The sequence below is a fragment of the Zalophus californianus genome, chromosome 3 (genome assembly GCF_009762305.2).
Source record: "Zalophus californianus isolate mZalCal1 chromosome 3, mZalCal1.pri.v2, whole genome shotgun sequence".
Taxonomy (NCBI): Eukaryota; Metazoa; Chordata; class Mammalia; order Carnivora; family Otariidae; genus Zalophus; species Zalophus californianus.
Genome location: NC_045597.1, coordinates 156,180,488 through 156,195,848, shown reverse-complemented (window position 1 = coordinate 156,195,848; position 15,361 = coordinate 156,180,488). Strand labels below are relative to the sequence as shown.

Genomic DNA, 15,361 nt, shown 5'->3' with positions numbered 1-15,361 from the left:
GTTGACACTTGAACAACATGGGGGTTAAGGGTGCTGACCCCCATGTAGTCAAAAATCCACACGTAACTCCTGACTTCTCAAAACCTTAACTACTAATAGCCTACTGATGACTGGAAGCTTGTCCATAACATAAACAGTCAACACATAATTTGTATGTTTTATGTATTATGTACTGTATTCTTACCTTTTTCTGAAATTTTTCAGTATTTCTAGGTTACTTGGTTCATCCGTGAGTTTCTTCAAATAGTTACAAATCTCAAAAATTTCGATGTATTTATTGAGAAAAATCCACATGGACCCATGCAGTTCAAACCCATTTGTTCAAGGGTCAACTGTACCATGTTATATGTCAATTAGACCTCAATAAGAAAATTTTCCACAAAAATTTGATTAAAAGTAAAATTGTCAATGTTTTGTAAGGAATAGTTCAATGACTCCATGACTTACTGACAGCAAAAGAACATATCTTTTCTGTTTTTGCTATATGACTCAGCTTTAACTAATTACAATCTTAAAGGATAATTAGGAAAAGGGTATTTAAGAGAGGATTGTCCAAAATCAGTATTATCATGTTAACCAAAGGTTAAATGTGTTTCAGGGGCTTGTGGTGATGTCTACAGATCTTGAAGAAGTGGTTAGCAGCATTCTGAATGTCAAAATTCCAGGAATGTGGATGGGTAAATCATACCCAAGCCTTAAACCACTTGGGAGCTATGTGAATGACTTCCTTTCCAGACTAAAATTCTTGCAGGTGAGTTCATCTAAATGATCATATATTGTTTCTTTTTATTTCATTTTATTTATTTAATTTATCAGGATGCCTAATGTGATATTACTCTCTAGTTTTTCTGTGCATCCCAGGCACATATGACCACTACTCAGTATTGCATATAATTTATGTAACTGTTACACTAAACTGTCAAAATACTAGTTTTGGAAATAGACTCTCTGAAAGCTCCTTTAGGAACAGGTGTTCATATTTAGTAAACTTACACACTCAAGTCAGCGATGCTTGAAGAGAGAAAACAACTGGCTATGTTGATTTTTCCATTAAATACTAAGCATTAAAATAGATTCCTAGAGCACAGGACCTTAAAAAGCCAGGCAAGCTACTAGCAAGGAGCATTCTCTCTTCCTTGTCCAGCACTCTTCCAGATCATGAAGTCACTAGACTGCTGGTTCAGCCCAAGACAGTAATAATCTCAATGGCTAATTGTCTTGGAAATGTTGAGTGAGCAGAAGCCTGTCTCCTAATTATCTGGCAATACTGATGCTTAACTATGTAATTAATTATATTCATTACAAGTATTAATTTCCTAGATACTGTTCATAATGCATCAAAAACTGCCTGTGACTTATGTGAAAAACTGCCTGTGAGAGAATTTCTGCAGGGATAAAATGACTCAACTTCCCTTCCGTAACACAGGACTTCTGTTATACTAGGGTTGATACTTAAGAAATAAGATTGTTCTTGAAAGATGTAGGTTCTACCTTGGACTCTAACAGGGAAAAGTTCTTCAAATTCATTTGACTTCTATAATTTACTATTTAAAGTCAGTACTCAATTAGCTTATTAAGGTATGATATAAACAGAATTATTTAGGTATCTTGATATTTATAAAAATCTTAAGCTCTCACTACTGTTTCTTTTGGAAGTTCTTTGTATAATATTGTATTTCCACATGTTGGATTTCATTGTATTTTGGTAAAGTAGGTGGGAAAACTTCCAAAGGAATATTCTACTGGGCACTAATGACTAGAGAGAAAAAAATGGGAAAAATATTACCAGATGTTATAGGGATCTATTCTATTCAACTATGTAACATGATATATTGTGCAACAACATATATTGATATTCATTATTGTATGGGGCTTTTTGGAAGGAATCACTGGGCACGTATAAAGACATTTACTTCTGCATTAACCCACATTTTGGTACCCTAGCTGGTGCAATGGATATGAAACTGAAGTCAGAACAAACACCAAATAAGTAGCTTTTTAAAATCTTGACAGTATAGCTTTTTATTCCTCGAAGTATTAGCTCATTTATTAGTCTACCTAAAAGATAATGGGGGGGGAGTGTTTGGGGGTAAATTTTATTAAGCAGTGTTGAATTCAAAGTTGAAAGTCTCTAGCCTTAGAACACGTGTGCTTTGACACCACAGCAATGGTATGAAGTTGGCCCTCCTCCAGTCTTCTGGCTTTCTGGCTTCTTCTTCACACAAGCCTTCCTGACCAGTGCCCAGCAGAACTACGCCAGGAAATACACCATCCCCATTGATCTTCTTGGGTTTGACTATGAAGTGATGGAAGACAAAGAGTATAAGCATGCTCCAGAAGATGGTAAGTGCGGTGACAGAATGAGTTGGCTTATATCTAGGTACTGAACAGACATGACATTCTTGCTTACTTTGCTCAACTGTTAAAATTTTAATCATCATGTATGTTACTCTCAAATAGTTGAGGAAAAGAAATTCCTATCAACATGCAATATACTTTACAATCTGTCATCTTAAAAACAAATCAACAAAGAATTCCAACGTCTTAATATCCACATCCCCTCAGCTACCATCTCATGTCTCTCTTTCGTAGCAAATGTCTCCAAAGAATTGTCTTTACATACCCTCTCCAGGTTCTCACTTCCTAGTTGCCATCTACCTCTCATCCTCTCCAATAAACTGACGCTCTTCTTTTCAGAGTTAGTAATGACTTCTGTATTGAAAAATCCCATGAATTCAGTCTTCATCTTAAACTCTTAGCAGTTCTTACCAGTTGACATCACTCTCCTAGAGACATCCTTCTCCCTTTGTTTCTCCTGATTCTCTCACTGGATACATTCATGCTTCTTTGCTAGCTTTTCCTCCTCTAAAAACTGGAGTGTCCAAGGACTTAATCCTGGGACTGTTGCTCTTTTCTTATACTTTTATTCCTAACACACTCAGAATGGGCATATTGTTGAATGCCTGAAGGGCATGTAACAAACCTCCGCTGAGGTGTTTAGTTTATTGTTCCTTCAATTACATCAGCCTTTAAAATAATACATGCTGTGTACAACTCACTATAATACATGTTGTAAAAGGTATCAGTAAATAGATGTTTGAGTTCCCCCACCCTAATAAAAGTCAAAATATAGATTAGCAATATACCAAGAAGGATAAATAATTTGGTTCCAATTAAGTTGGGTAAAAGAAAATCAGAGGAGGGGTATGCAGTTGCTCTGTATCACTGTTGGGTTCCAGAATACCCCCATTATACACAGGTGGAAACTAAGGCTCAGGAAAGTTAACTAACTTGCCCAAGGTCTCTCAACAAACAATGGGAAGAGTTGGCCAAACCCAGGCCATCTGACTCTTATGCTTCACTAGCTGCTTTCTCTAAGGCCTGCTGAGTATTTTTATAGAAGTACAAGTTTGAAAACATTATCACATTTCTCAAGGAAAGTTTCTTGAAGAAGCTCTGGTTGATTCTTAAGTATTGCAAGATTTTTTTTTCTAAATTCTTCTTATATCATTATGATAAAAGGCAGGGAAGATGGCATTTGATTGAAGGCTAGGTAGTATTGATGTCCCTCAGAGTTATAGGTTTTTGAACTCAGTAAAAAATAGAATCACTAAGAGCATTGCCTGAAGTTTTATAAACTAGTTAATATTTAAGATAAAACTACTGAATTGCCAATCATTATACACTGAACTTAGACATGGTACAAGGTCATTGCTATTTCTTTTTACAGTGATTTACTAATTTAACCCACAACTGCTCTAATTCAAGATCTAAATATATTAAAATCCAAAATTATCTGGAAAATAGTGGAACAGATATCAAGTACAATTTAAGGATTAATAAGGACCATTTAGTGTTCTGAGATCATGTAGTAAAGAGTAACCATCAGTTAAATAAACCATTTCACTGAATACTAAAGTATCAGCCAAGGTTTGATTTATAATAGCTGGTAGACAGTCACTAATTTGTGAATTTGTTTTTGTACACACACACACACACACACACACACACACACACACACACACACACACACACATACATTTTCACCAATAAACACAGATATCCACAATATAGCATTTTTGTCATTCCTGTTTTTTCCTTCCAGCTTAGCTATCAAAATGAAAATGAGATTCCATGGAATGACTTGGAGCAATGGACTTTTCCTAAGGAACACCTTTCTTATGGGACCCTCATGGGAGGAATCCAGATCACACCTGGGAAAAGCTTGGGCTAGACTATTCCCCCCCCGCCCCCCGCAGTTTATCTCTACCATTCCATCAGCCTTTCTCTTTCATACACACTTTAGTGTATTGCCTGTTTCTGGGTTCTGGGGCTCACAAAGAGGTCAGCCTTATTTACCTAAGGTTAAATTAAACTTAATGAAAAAGGTCACTCTTAAAAGTGACTCGTAAAGTGGCCACCATGCCACTGTAAATCTGCAGATTTGGAATCATACATTCTAGCTGTACTTGCGAAGATTCCTCTTATCTGAATTATCAGTACTAATGGGGAACTCAGAGTCCCCAGTGAAGGGCATTACACAGCAAGGAGGAGGCAGAAAATGGTGAAGAGAGGAGCTGAAGAAGCCATAGCTGATACTGTATGCCGACCACATCTCCTAGATGGCAAAGGTATGGCTAGAGTAGGAGCGGTTCTGAAACCAGGACCCAGTTAATATCTACCTATCCTTTTAGATCTTGTGTCTTCCCCATGGTCCGTATGGACCATGAGAAAGAGAAACGTGTTTGTATATCCCCCATCACATTTCCTATAAAATTGTTGCTGGGTTGGAGTTAATTTTATCCTTATTGCGACTTTTCTTAGGTGTTGAAATGAACTGTTCACTTTTTCTGACATTATCTTTCTTCCCCAAGTGAGGAATAGATAATCTAATTGGTTAGAACCAGAGATTTACTGGGCCATGCTTACAAGTCAGTGGGGCAGGGTATTAAATGGCTCTCTGGACCTCTCTGTAGTCTTATGTTTCCCTATTCCTATCTATTACTGTGGCTGCCCTGCAGGCCTTGGATCTGGCTGGAAAGATTAGTATGTAGGATGTGGTTACAGACCAACCTCTCTCTCCCTCAGGCAGGTCTATCCCCAACATTGCTCCAGGCTCAAGGTGCATTTTGCAATTTAGCTTTACCAGAGTAATACTTGACAAGTTACTGGACAAGTGCTTTGCCCGTTAATAAAACTGGTATCTTATTCCAACTATTCTTTCCATCAGTTAAAACCTAGAGAGGAGAAAGTCTTCCTCCCCCTCAACATCCATCACTGGATTATTCACATGTGGCTTTTAAAATTAAATTGTAATTAAAGTCCCTCAGTCACACTTAATAGCCAGTGGCTACCATATTAGAAAGTACAGATCTAGAATATTTCTATTATTACACAAAGTCCTATTGGACAGCACGGCCCCTGTGGATTTTTAAATACAACTTTATGAAGCGCTTTCAGTGATTAGCTGATTTGACTCTAACAACTCTACAAGGTAGACAAGTAGGCATTATTGTTTTACAAATGTTTTCCAGTTGTTCTCAGAGGATCAAACAGGCCTGAAGTTGAAAGACTTGCTCAACGTCACACCAAAAATTAGGAACTAAGACCTAGGTCTCAGTTCCACATTGCTTCCCTTCACGTCTGTGCAACAATTACGATGAAATGTTTTCATGAGCATATACCTGTATTCAACCTGTGAGGCTTCATACAAAAGGACAAAAGGATCGGAGTTTCAGTGATTTCCTAATTTGTGTTCTTCTGTGGATAGTGTATGACCTTCCGTTCCAGAGGGAGTTCATCCTTGTGCTCTCCCACACAGACTAAGGAGAGGTCTGGGAGTGAGAATAAATTCTAGAAGGGAAAGAGAGAAATAACTTTCATGATATTCGAGATCTGAGCAAGGATATTTTCTTCACATGCTGCCTAGAAGCCACTGGATCCCTTAAAACTACATTAAGAATTTTTCTTGCAGATTTCATGGCCTCTCACATTATAATCACTGGCCAATTAAAAATATAAATCTGATACGGTTCACCCAGACTGAGAATTTCCCATAGACTAATTTAAAATTTCTTTTCTCTTTGATTTTCCACATCAAATCTTACTATTGAATTAACTAGGCAAAGTGTAGATATTGTTAGAATATGGATGTTAAGATGAAGCATTCAGCATATTGCTTTTATCTTAGAACAAGCCTTAGGCTGCTGACCTAGTATCCTCTGCAGAGCACTCACTTATAGAAATTTCAGATTCAGAACTTAATCAATATGCATATTTAAACAGGTGTGTTAACCTGCTGCTTTTATATTTAGGTGTTTTCATTCATGGATTATTTTTGGATGGAGCTTCCTGGAATAGAAAGATCAAGAAACTTGCAGAATCACATCCCAAAATTCTTTATGATACAGTGCCTGTGGTTAGTATTTAATATACTGATACGGGGGCGGGGGATGCTCTTTATACACACACTCCCCCCACAAACAGTCATTCCCATTCATGGTAATTGTGTTTTATAAAGTTCCTGCCAGCACTGAATTAGTGAATGCTGAACCACAGCTCCTAGGAGAAATACAAGGTTAAGTTTCTATGATCCTCTGTTCAAATTTTTGTTAACCGATCAAGACATAAACTCGTTTTGTGTTTGTTTAAAAATGCCATATTTAATATATACTTTTGATTCATTAACATTGAACTCATGGACAACTGCACTGTAACTCGTGCCTGGATGAACCTTATGGTATTTCCTCTGTAAGACCCACTTCAGCCTTCTTGCGCTCAGGAACACTAGATAGCACCAGAGCACTACATTTAAGGGCCATTTTAAACAGGGAAATCACTAAAACAAACAAACAAACAAAAAATACAAAAAACTCCTTTTAAATAACCTATCAAAAGGAAACTTGTTTCCATTTACGAGAGGTGAAATAGAAAAACAGAATGTGACCAGGTTCAACCTCAGCTGGGAACATACTTGTTTGGTGGCTCACATTTGAGGCTCTGAGCATGCCTGTGATCATAAAACAGAGTATTGGTTTTAGGATGATGAGTAAATTTCAGTGATAAGCAGATCTGCAAATACAGAATCCAGGAAGAATGAGGATTGACTGTATATATGTATTCACATATGCATATATACATAGATATTTGTATTTCTTACATATACCTTGACCTAAAAATACTTGTAGACTAAAAGATTACTATATGAAAACCATCCACATAAAAATGTTTGTTTGCTAGGAACCTATCTTCAGTATGGGCCAACTAAGCTATGGAAGATATTGTTTCCAACTGTTACTGCATCATGAGAAAATGCCTAGATATTCACACACTTGGAAAGGCCTGTCTGGGATGGTGTGATAAAATATAGGCTGTGGATTTACATGTATTGTTTGTGGGACACTGGGAGCAGCTTAGACAAAAATCCTAACAGGTTCAGTGAGGGATCAGCTAACAGCCAATTCCACAAGACCTGCCCTATATGCTAAGATACTATGTATGGACAGAGAGTTTTAAATAGGAAACCCAAATTCAAAGTCACAGGGCAAACGTTTACAATTTCAGGAGTTGATTAGAATTTTTCTAGTCTTTTAAGGTAGTTTGCAATGAATACAAAGGGATTTATAAGTGGATGATTCTCTTGAATAAGTAAGTCACTTAGAAAAATTCTCATTAAGAAAATGCATTCTTGGCTAAAGTGAAATACACTCAAGTGTTGTTGGGTCCTTATATTTAACTATATCCGAAAAACTGCTTTATGGATTCCACAGTAATGTGGGAGAAACATAGACTAGCATCCCTATTAACACATTCATACAATTTATTTTGACCTGAGAAACCTAAAAGAGGGCTCTCAACAGTGGGGCTGTCAAACCATTATCCCCTCAAAGATTGCTGCTACTGTAGTGGAAAAAGGAATTCAATTAGATTTTAAAACACTATTTCATCATTATGACCGGTTTGTTCTTTACTCTTAAATTCAGAGATCAACTTGCCCCACATCATTTTTTTTTTTTAGATTGGTTAGGTTAGTTAGGTTTAACAGTGCTTAATATTTTAGGAACTTGGCTAATGACTTTCTAAAAATAAAGTGGGTATTTAAACAGCACAGTGTATGTAATAGCCCCTTTAAAATAGTCGCCTAAAATGGCGAGGTGATCGAAGTTCTAGAATCACTGACAAAATCCTTTCAGATTTTTTTTTGAGATTGGCCTTTATCAAATTAATATGGTGACATGATTATCAATGGTAGGGGTTCCCTTTGAAAGTATTTATGATTTTGTTGTTGTTAATGTAAACAGTCAAAAGTCATCCCCAGGTAAGTATGGTGAAGAGGTGAGAAATACATGGATAACATATGTTTCTTGAGAGGTGAAAATAATTATTTTTTCTCATTTAGTTTGCTCCGAAAATAGTTCTGAGCAAAATGCCTACGAATAAACTTACCCAAGGAAGTGAAGGACCTATACTGTGAAATTGAAAACAACAAAATGGAAAGACATTCCATGCATGTCAGAAGAATTAGTAGTTAAAATATCCATACTACCCAAAGCAATCTATGGATTTTATGCAATCCCCATCAAAATACCAACAGCATTGTTCACAAAACTAGAATACCAAAATTTGTATAGAACCATAAAACACCCCGAATAGCCAAAGCAATCTTGAGAAAAAAGAACAAAGCTGAAGACATCACAATTTCAGATTGTAAGATATCCTACAAAGCCACCTAATCAAAATAGTATGGTACTGGCACAAAAACAGACACACAGAGCAATGCAGAAATAATCCCATACTTACATGACTAATTAATCTACAGTGAAGTAGGCAAGAATATACAATGGGGGAAAACACAGTCCTTCAGCAAAAGGTGCTGGGGAAATGGGACAGCTACATGCAAAAGAATGAAACTGGACCATTTTCTTACACCATACACAAAAATAAATTCAAAATGGATTAAAGACCAAAATATGGGGCCTGAAACTATAAAATAGAAGAAAACATAGGCAGTAATCTCCTCGGCATTGGCTTTAGCAACATTTTTCTAGATAGGTCACCTAAGGCAAGGGAAGCAAAAATAAGCTACTGGGACTACATTAAAATAAAAAGCTTTTGCATCGTGAAGGAAACCATTAACAAAAGAAAAAGGCAATCTACTGAATGGGGGAAGATATTTGCAAATGATTCTATCCAATAAGGGCTTAATATCCAAAATACATAAAAAACATATAACTCGAGCAAAAAAACAATTAAAAAATGGGCAGAAGAACTGAATAGACAGTTTTCCAAAGACCAGCTACAGATGGTAAACAGAAACATGAAATGATGCTCTTCATCACTAATCATCAGGGAAATGCAAATGAAAACCACAATGAGTTACCACCTGACACCTGTCAGAATTGATAGAATCAAAAAGACAACTGGAGAAAAAGGAACCCTTGTGCACTGCTGGTGGAAATGCAAACTAGTGTAGCCACTGTGGAAAACAGTATGGAGGTTCCTCAAAAAATTAAAAATAGAAATACCGTATGATCCAGTAATTCCATTACTGGGTAAGATAAATGGAAACAACAGTCAAGATATGGAAGCATACCAACAGTCTATCAACAGATGAGTGGATAAAGATGTGGCTATATATAAAATATTATATGTAGGTGTACATCAATGTATATACATAATATATGGAATAGAATATTTTTCAGCCATAAAAAAGAATGAGATCTTGCCATTTACAACAACATGGATAGACCTAGAGGGTATAATGGTAAGTGAAAGAAGTAAGAGAAAGACAAATACCATATGATTTCGCTCATGTGGAATCTTAATAAAACAAATGAAGAAATGGAGACCAAAAAAAACCCCAGACTCTTAAATACAGAGAGCAAATTGGTGGTTGCTAGAGGGGAATTGGGAGATCGAGGGGAGGGTGGGTGAAATAGATAAAGGGGATTAAGATATACAAACTTCCATTATATGATAAATGAGTACAGAGATGAAAAGTACAGTATAGGGAATATATACAGTCAGTAAGATTGTAATAACGTTATTTGATGACATTTGGGGAGTTTACTTGAGTACTGAGTAATGTACAGAATTGTTGAATCATTATGTTGTACACCTGAAACTAATATAACAATTATACTTCAATTTTAAAAAGTGCTAATACAAATTAAATGTTTTGAACAATGGCAGTACTGCTAACAAAAAATCTATTTGGGCCACAGAAACTTGCAGGCATAGAATTGAACATATCCTATTAGGTTCAAATGTAAATATAACTACACCCTTGACTTAAAAAAACTTACGCACTTTCTTCCAGATGTGGCTAAAGCCCTGTAAGAGGGTAGATATACCAGAACGACCAAGTTATGTTGCTCCATTGTATAAGACAAGTGAGCGGAGAGGAACATTATCCACCACTGGTCATTCTACAAATTTTGTTATTGCCATGACTCTTCCCTCTGATCAACCCATGGAGCACTGGATTGGACGAGGTGTAGCGTTATTATGTCAACTTAATTCATAATTCGAAGACACTATTTCCCTGTTCCTATTTCTTGTTAAGATTGCTGGGAAGAAAATATAAACAATTTGGTTTGTCAATTTCACTTAAAGCTGTACTTAAATTAAAAATTTATGTGCAAATGCAACACATATTTTTAAAATGACGCCTACTTCAGTGTAAGGAAATGTTCTGAAATAAAGACTAAAGAAAACACACTGGTGTATTTGCTCTTTTTGAATAACTTTATTTTGGGAGAGTTCCATAAGCATTAGGAACATACATAAAATGACAACACCACTGTTGACAATGAAAAAAACAGCATTTGATCATTTCCAGCTTTATAAATTTTTAAAAAATGATTCAGTTACAACAAAAAAAAAAGTTTAGATATTTTAGCAAGTATCACCTTGCAGGACCATAATCATATTTAAGCCACTGACTTACTGTTAATGGAAAAAATTCACACTGCATCTAGTTACTATAGTATTTCTACGCATAATCACAGCTGATTGAATGCAATGTGATATACACCAAAATTCATATGGATGTCACACAGTGACAGCATTGTACAAGTAACATGAATGACCTCCAACAAACACAAGTTAAATTAGACTGGTCAAGCTAAATGGAATGTTGGAGCCAAACAGAAATGTAGTGGAATTCAGATTGTCTAGTAAGACTTGAAACTATACACTAGAATGATGTGGAAACTAAATACTGGTGGAACCCTAACAAAATACTAGCAGCAACTGTTACAGCCCTCTTAATAGGTTAAAAAAAAAATCTAGCAGATGAAGGTAATACCATTTTTTTAGAGAATATAAAACTTCATATACTGCAGCAGAACTTGTTTGCTTTAAACCAGACCTTTAAGACTGGGAATATATTCCAACTGTTGCTTTTCAAAAAAGTTTTAAAATTAAGCAGATTTAATGCTGGAATGCAGAATCCTCCTTGGGTACAAAAATGCAAAAAGGAACTAGAAATATATCTTGGTTCAGAAAGCAAGATATTTTAATCACTTGAAGGTGGCAGTACTAAATAAAATATCAGCACCTTGTAGCTAGGTTGCTTGAAGGGCCAAGCAATGAGATGAGGACTGTGCTAATTCAGTGCCCAATGCTGAAAATATTTTAAGGAGAAAACGCCTACTTATTATAGGAGGCCATGGAGAAAGCCAGAAATAAGTTTTCAAATTCAGGCATTAATTAAGAAAAGAACACCTCAGCTTCCTTGCTTACAGCACAAAGAAGAAACACTGGCAAGACTCTTACTACCTGGATAAATGTGCTACTCTCAAAGTTTTATTTTTTAAAAGTTCACGAAGAGGAAAGGAGCTGAGGAGAGAAGGAGGGCTAAATGCAAACACTTTAAATGGAATGGAAGGAGTCCGCCTCTTAAATATTTGAGCAGTAAGATTTTTAAAGCAGCTGCATTGGTAGCCAAGCGGATTAAAACAAAGCTGCCTGCACATAGTTCAAATACAGTTTACCGGGCATAAATGAAGACCATGTGGCACAAGACGTAAACAGAAAGCTACATGCAATATGACTAGTACTACAAATTATTAGGTAAAAATTCAGGATAAACATGGCTTGCACTTCTCACAAATCACTCAATTATGCTAGAACAGGGCACCTCTAAGAGACTAGTCCCTATCAGGCACCAATAGCATATCTTGGCACAGAATGATCAAGTGATTTCATCTGCATTATTTAAGTTTATCTTCCAAGTCACTTGGTACCATGATAGCCATGGTATCGATGGAGAGTATCCTTATAGCCATTTTAATTGACATGTAGAGATTATGGACATGGTAAACTTGGGTTTTCTGCCTTATCTTCCTGCCAGTCACAGCACGTGCTCTAGGTTCCAAAACCAAACCGGTAAAGCAATGCATACATTTAGAACTTAAATTTCCCAAATAACTGGTTAGTACTGTTAAAACAGGAAAGCTGAATATTTCGACTATGTTTGGGTTCTTCTTTTTTCTGATATTTCCTAGAGGGTCACACTTTTAACAACAACAACAAAAAAACATTTTACCACATGCTCCAACTCCCTACCCCCTCCAAAAATCCCAAAAAACAAAAACAAAATTGAAGTTTGAAAGAAAAAACACCCAAACACCAAGTATAATATTAATACAAAGAACCATTATGAATCTTTCATTAAACTGAAGTTCACACAAACATACAATCACAAAGTTCAGTAGTTTAGGCTGCAAGTTTAAACACTATGCCAATATATACAAAAATAGTAACTCTAGATTCAAGAATAAGGGCTTTTCCCAATGCTAAATTCATACTCTAACGCAGCCTGAGCTCTCCTCTAGTTCCTACAAGCCTACTTTATGCAGTTTCAAAATTGTATCAAGTTGATCCCCATTACCTTAGGTATATATGTAACTGAATTAAAGGACACTACAATTCATTTTTAGCACAAAGAAAAGTCTGCCCGAAGTCCATTTAAAATATTTTTAAAGTTTAAATGATTTTTTGGTTCAATTTCTATTTCTGCATAGCCACAGAAGTTTCTACTACCAAAGAGACTACTTTAGTGTTTTATATGATCATTTTTTTAAAAGTCTTAATCAAACCTATATCAACATTGGTTCATGGAGTCCCATTTTCTCCTTTATCACAAGCTTTATATTTTTAAAAGACCCCTTCACACAGGGAAAAGCAGTACTGAGCACCAGTCTTTTGTGGTTAGGCTCAAATCTATGGAACTTGTAAGTAGTGCAAGCCACTGACTTTTCTTTGAGCAATGTGCATACAGTACTAGGAACAGATGCAAAGCTGCATGGTATCATTCTCGTAATCCACAATGATTACTGGGAATGGTTAAAACTGGAGGTCAAACACAATTTTGTCTTCATAGAGGGCAATCACCAGCATAATGGCAAATCCAAACAGCAATCCTAAATTCTGAAGAATGAATTGTCCCACTGGACAAAAGCCATGTTCTTCATTGTCACCATCACCATGCAACATTTCTGGAAGCTGGAAAAAAAAAAACAAAAACAGATACTTATAAGCAATTTTGTATAATACTCTGCTTAATTTTTTTTTACATTCTTCTACTTTAATGAATAAAGCATAACTACAAATAAAATTATTCTATTAAACATAATGCTAACCATAACACATATTTCATCCAAATGCTGACAAGGTTTATGCTCTACCTATGTAATAAGTACTAAATCTGTTCCCTTCTAAACCCTGAACAAATGCAAATATATGCGTTAGCCATTTTCTAAAGTTACCATCCACTGACCTTGTCATTTGCTTTATGTTGAAGTATAAGACGATTTATTATTGCCAATAAAACTCTCCAGGAAAGACCAACACATTTACTGATCTTAAAAGCACTGAAAACACAAGATTCTTTGGGGGGATACCTAATTCAAGACTTTTCATTTCTTTACCCCTTTCCATTTAAAATTCTCATATCCAGCTGCACATGAGAGCAAGGACAGACATTTACAGATGATTCCTAATTGGTTGTCTCTATGCCCTTAAGCTGTTATTTTCCTTGCAATAATAGAGAAAATAGTCTCTCAAAGCTATCCAGCCAGACTACCACCAAGTGGTGCACCCTGCCTTCACAGGGTCCTCTATTTCTCCTAATCGTGATACAATTTCAAAAACCTGAATGTTTCCAATACCTTTAAAAGCACAGTTCATTGAAGTTTATAGTTCAATTTCTAAAGCATAAGCATATACTATTACATTTAAGAATAACGCATAGTTCAAAGTGTAAAACTTAAGTCTTAAGTAAATAAGATTTGTTAAAGAAAATGAATGTGCATAATTAAAAGCATAAAGTCTTTCCACCCACATCTAATCAAAATTGTGAAAGAACTGCTACTTCCACGTTTCATTTTCTTGTTTCCTGTGTATTGCAATTTTCAAGTTTGCGATGATATCATCAGAAAGATGACACTGATATGCTACTCTCTTAGACACTAAACTTTACTCCCAACAATATCTTGGTGCTTTTCGGTTCAGAGGGGAAAAGTGTAGTATTAAGAACATAATGCCTGCCTAGGAAAAAACACTATTGTTCATTTAATTCAATTATTGTTCAATTAATCCAGCTACCATATTCTGACATTTGTTACAGTACATTTAACAATCTCCTGAGGGTTCTATTTAAGAGCTACTTCATGCTGGCCATCTATTTTGTTCAAAAGTTTATGGCAGTAGTGTATAATGGTTAATGGAGGCTACTATTCTTTTCGAGCAGAATTAAGTAATTGTGACAGAAAGGACTGTAGACAGCAGAGCTGATTAACTGTGATAGAGACCACATGGGCTACAAAGCCTAAGTATGTACTATCTGTCCCTTTACAGAAAGTCTGCTAACCTCTGGTTAATGGATTAAAACTAAATCTGGCAACTTCCTACCTGTGGTTCTAGTAAGAAGACTATTTTATCTCTTCTCCTTTCCTCAAGTTTTCATTATGACAAAAACTTTTAAATCTGGCTTTCCTTAACACTGAAGCATAAGTAACAATACAGGATGTTTCACAGATATATCCCCTCTAGATATGTGTACATACCACCCAGAAGAGGCACTATGCCTTCCCCCATTCAATTCTATCCTGAATGCCCACACCCATATTTGTTGATCGTAACCACAGCGAAGAGCCAGCCGTACCTACTGGTATGATCATACCTGTTAAAATTCAACAGTGCTTCCAAGCTGGCTGATAAAACAGCTGCTTTGCAAAGCCCTTAAAACCAGGTGGATACTTCCACCTGGATGTCCTAAAGATATCTCAAACTAAAACTTCTGATAGTATTACTATCATATGAATGACTGTAAATGAATGAACACCTCCTCTCTATA

At 36.0% G+C, this 15,361-nt stretch overlaps 2 protein-coding genes across 10 annotated transcripts in view; one reads left to right on the top strand and one right to left on the bottom strand.

Moving 5' to 3' along the window:
- The window catches only part of DNAH7 (dynein axonemal heavy chain 7), a 279,675-nt gene that overhangs the window by 257,393 nt on the left and 6,921 nt on the right, over nucleotides 1-15,361 (top strand). For 2 of the 3 annotated variants that reach the window (XM_027588499.2, XM_027588498.2), the window contains exons 62-65: nucleotides 599-751; nucleotides 2,166-2,343; nucleotides 6,315-6,418; nucleotides 10,319-11,302. In XM_027588499.2, coding sequence (XP_027444300.2) covers nucleotides 599-751; nucleotides 2,166-2,343; nucleotides 6,315-6,418; nucleotides 10,319-10,525 — 642 coding nt within the window. In that variant the 3' untranslated portion in view covers nucleotides 10,526-11,302. Of the gene's footprint in view, nucleotides 1-598; nucleotides 752-2,165; nucleotides 2,344-6,314; nucleotides 6,419-10,318; nucleotides 11,303-15,361 lie in introns of those variants that run through there. The other variant, XM_027588500.2, reaches the window with a different exon arrangement.
- The window catches only part of SLC39A10 (solute carrier family 39 member 10), a 141,896-nt gene continuing 128,534 nt past the window's right edge, over nucleotides 2,000-15,361 (bottom strand). For 5 of the 7 annotated variants that reach the window (XR_003518999.2, XR_003519002.2, XR_003519000.1 and 2 more), the window contains 3 exons: nucleotides 13,399-13,509; nucleotides 5,685-5,853; nucleotides 2,000-2,296 (listed from right to left, as the gene is read on the bottom strand). Coding sequence is in view for 2 of the 7 variants with exons in the window: in XM_027588503.2 (XP_027444304.1) it covers nucleotides 13,351-13,509 (159 nt within the window). In the remaining 5 variants the exon portion in view is untranslated. Of the gene's footprint in view, nucleotides 2,297-5,684; nucleotides 5,854-10,726; nucleotides 13,510-15,361 lie in introns of those variants that run through there. The other 2 variants (XM_027588503.2, XM_027588501.2) reach the window with 2 other exon arrangements.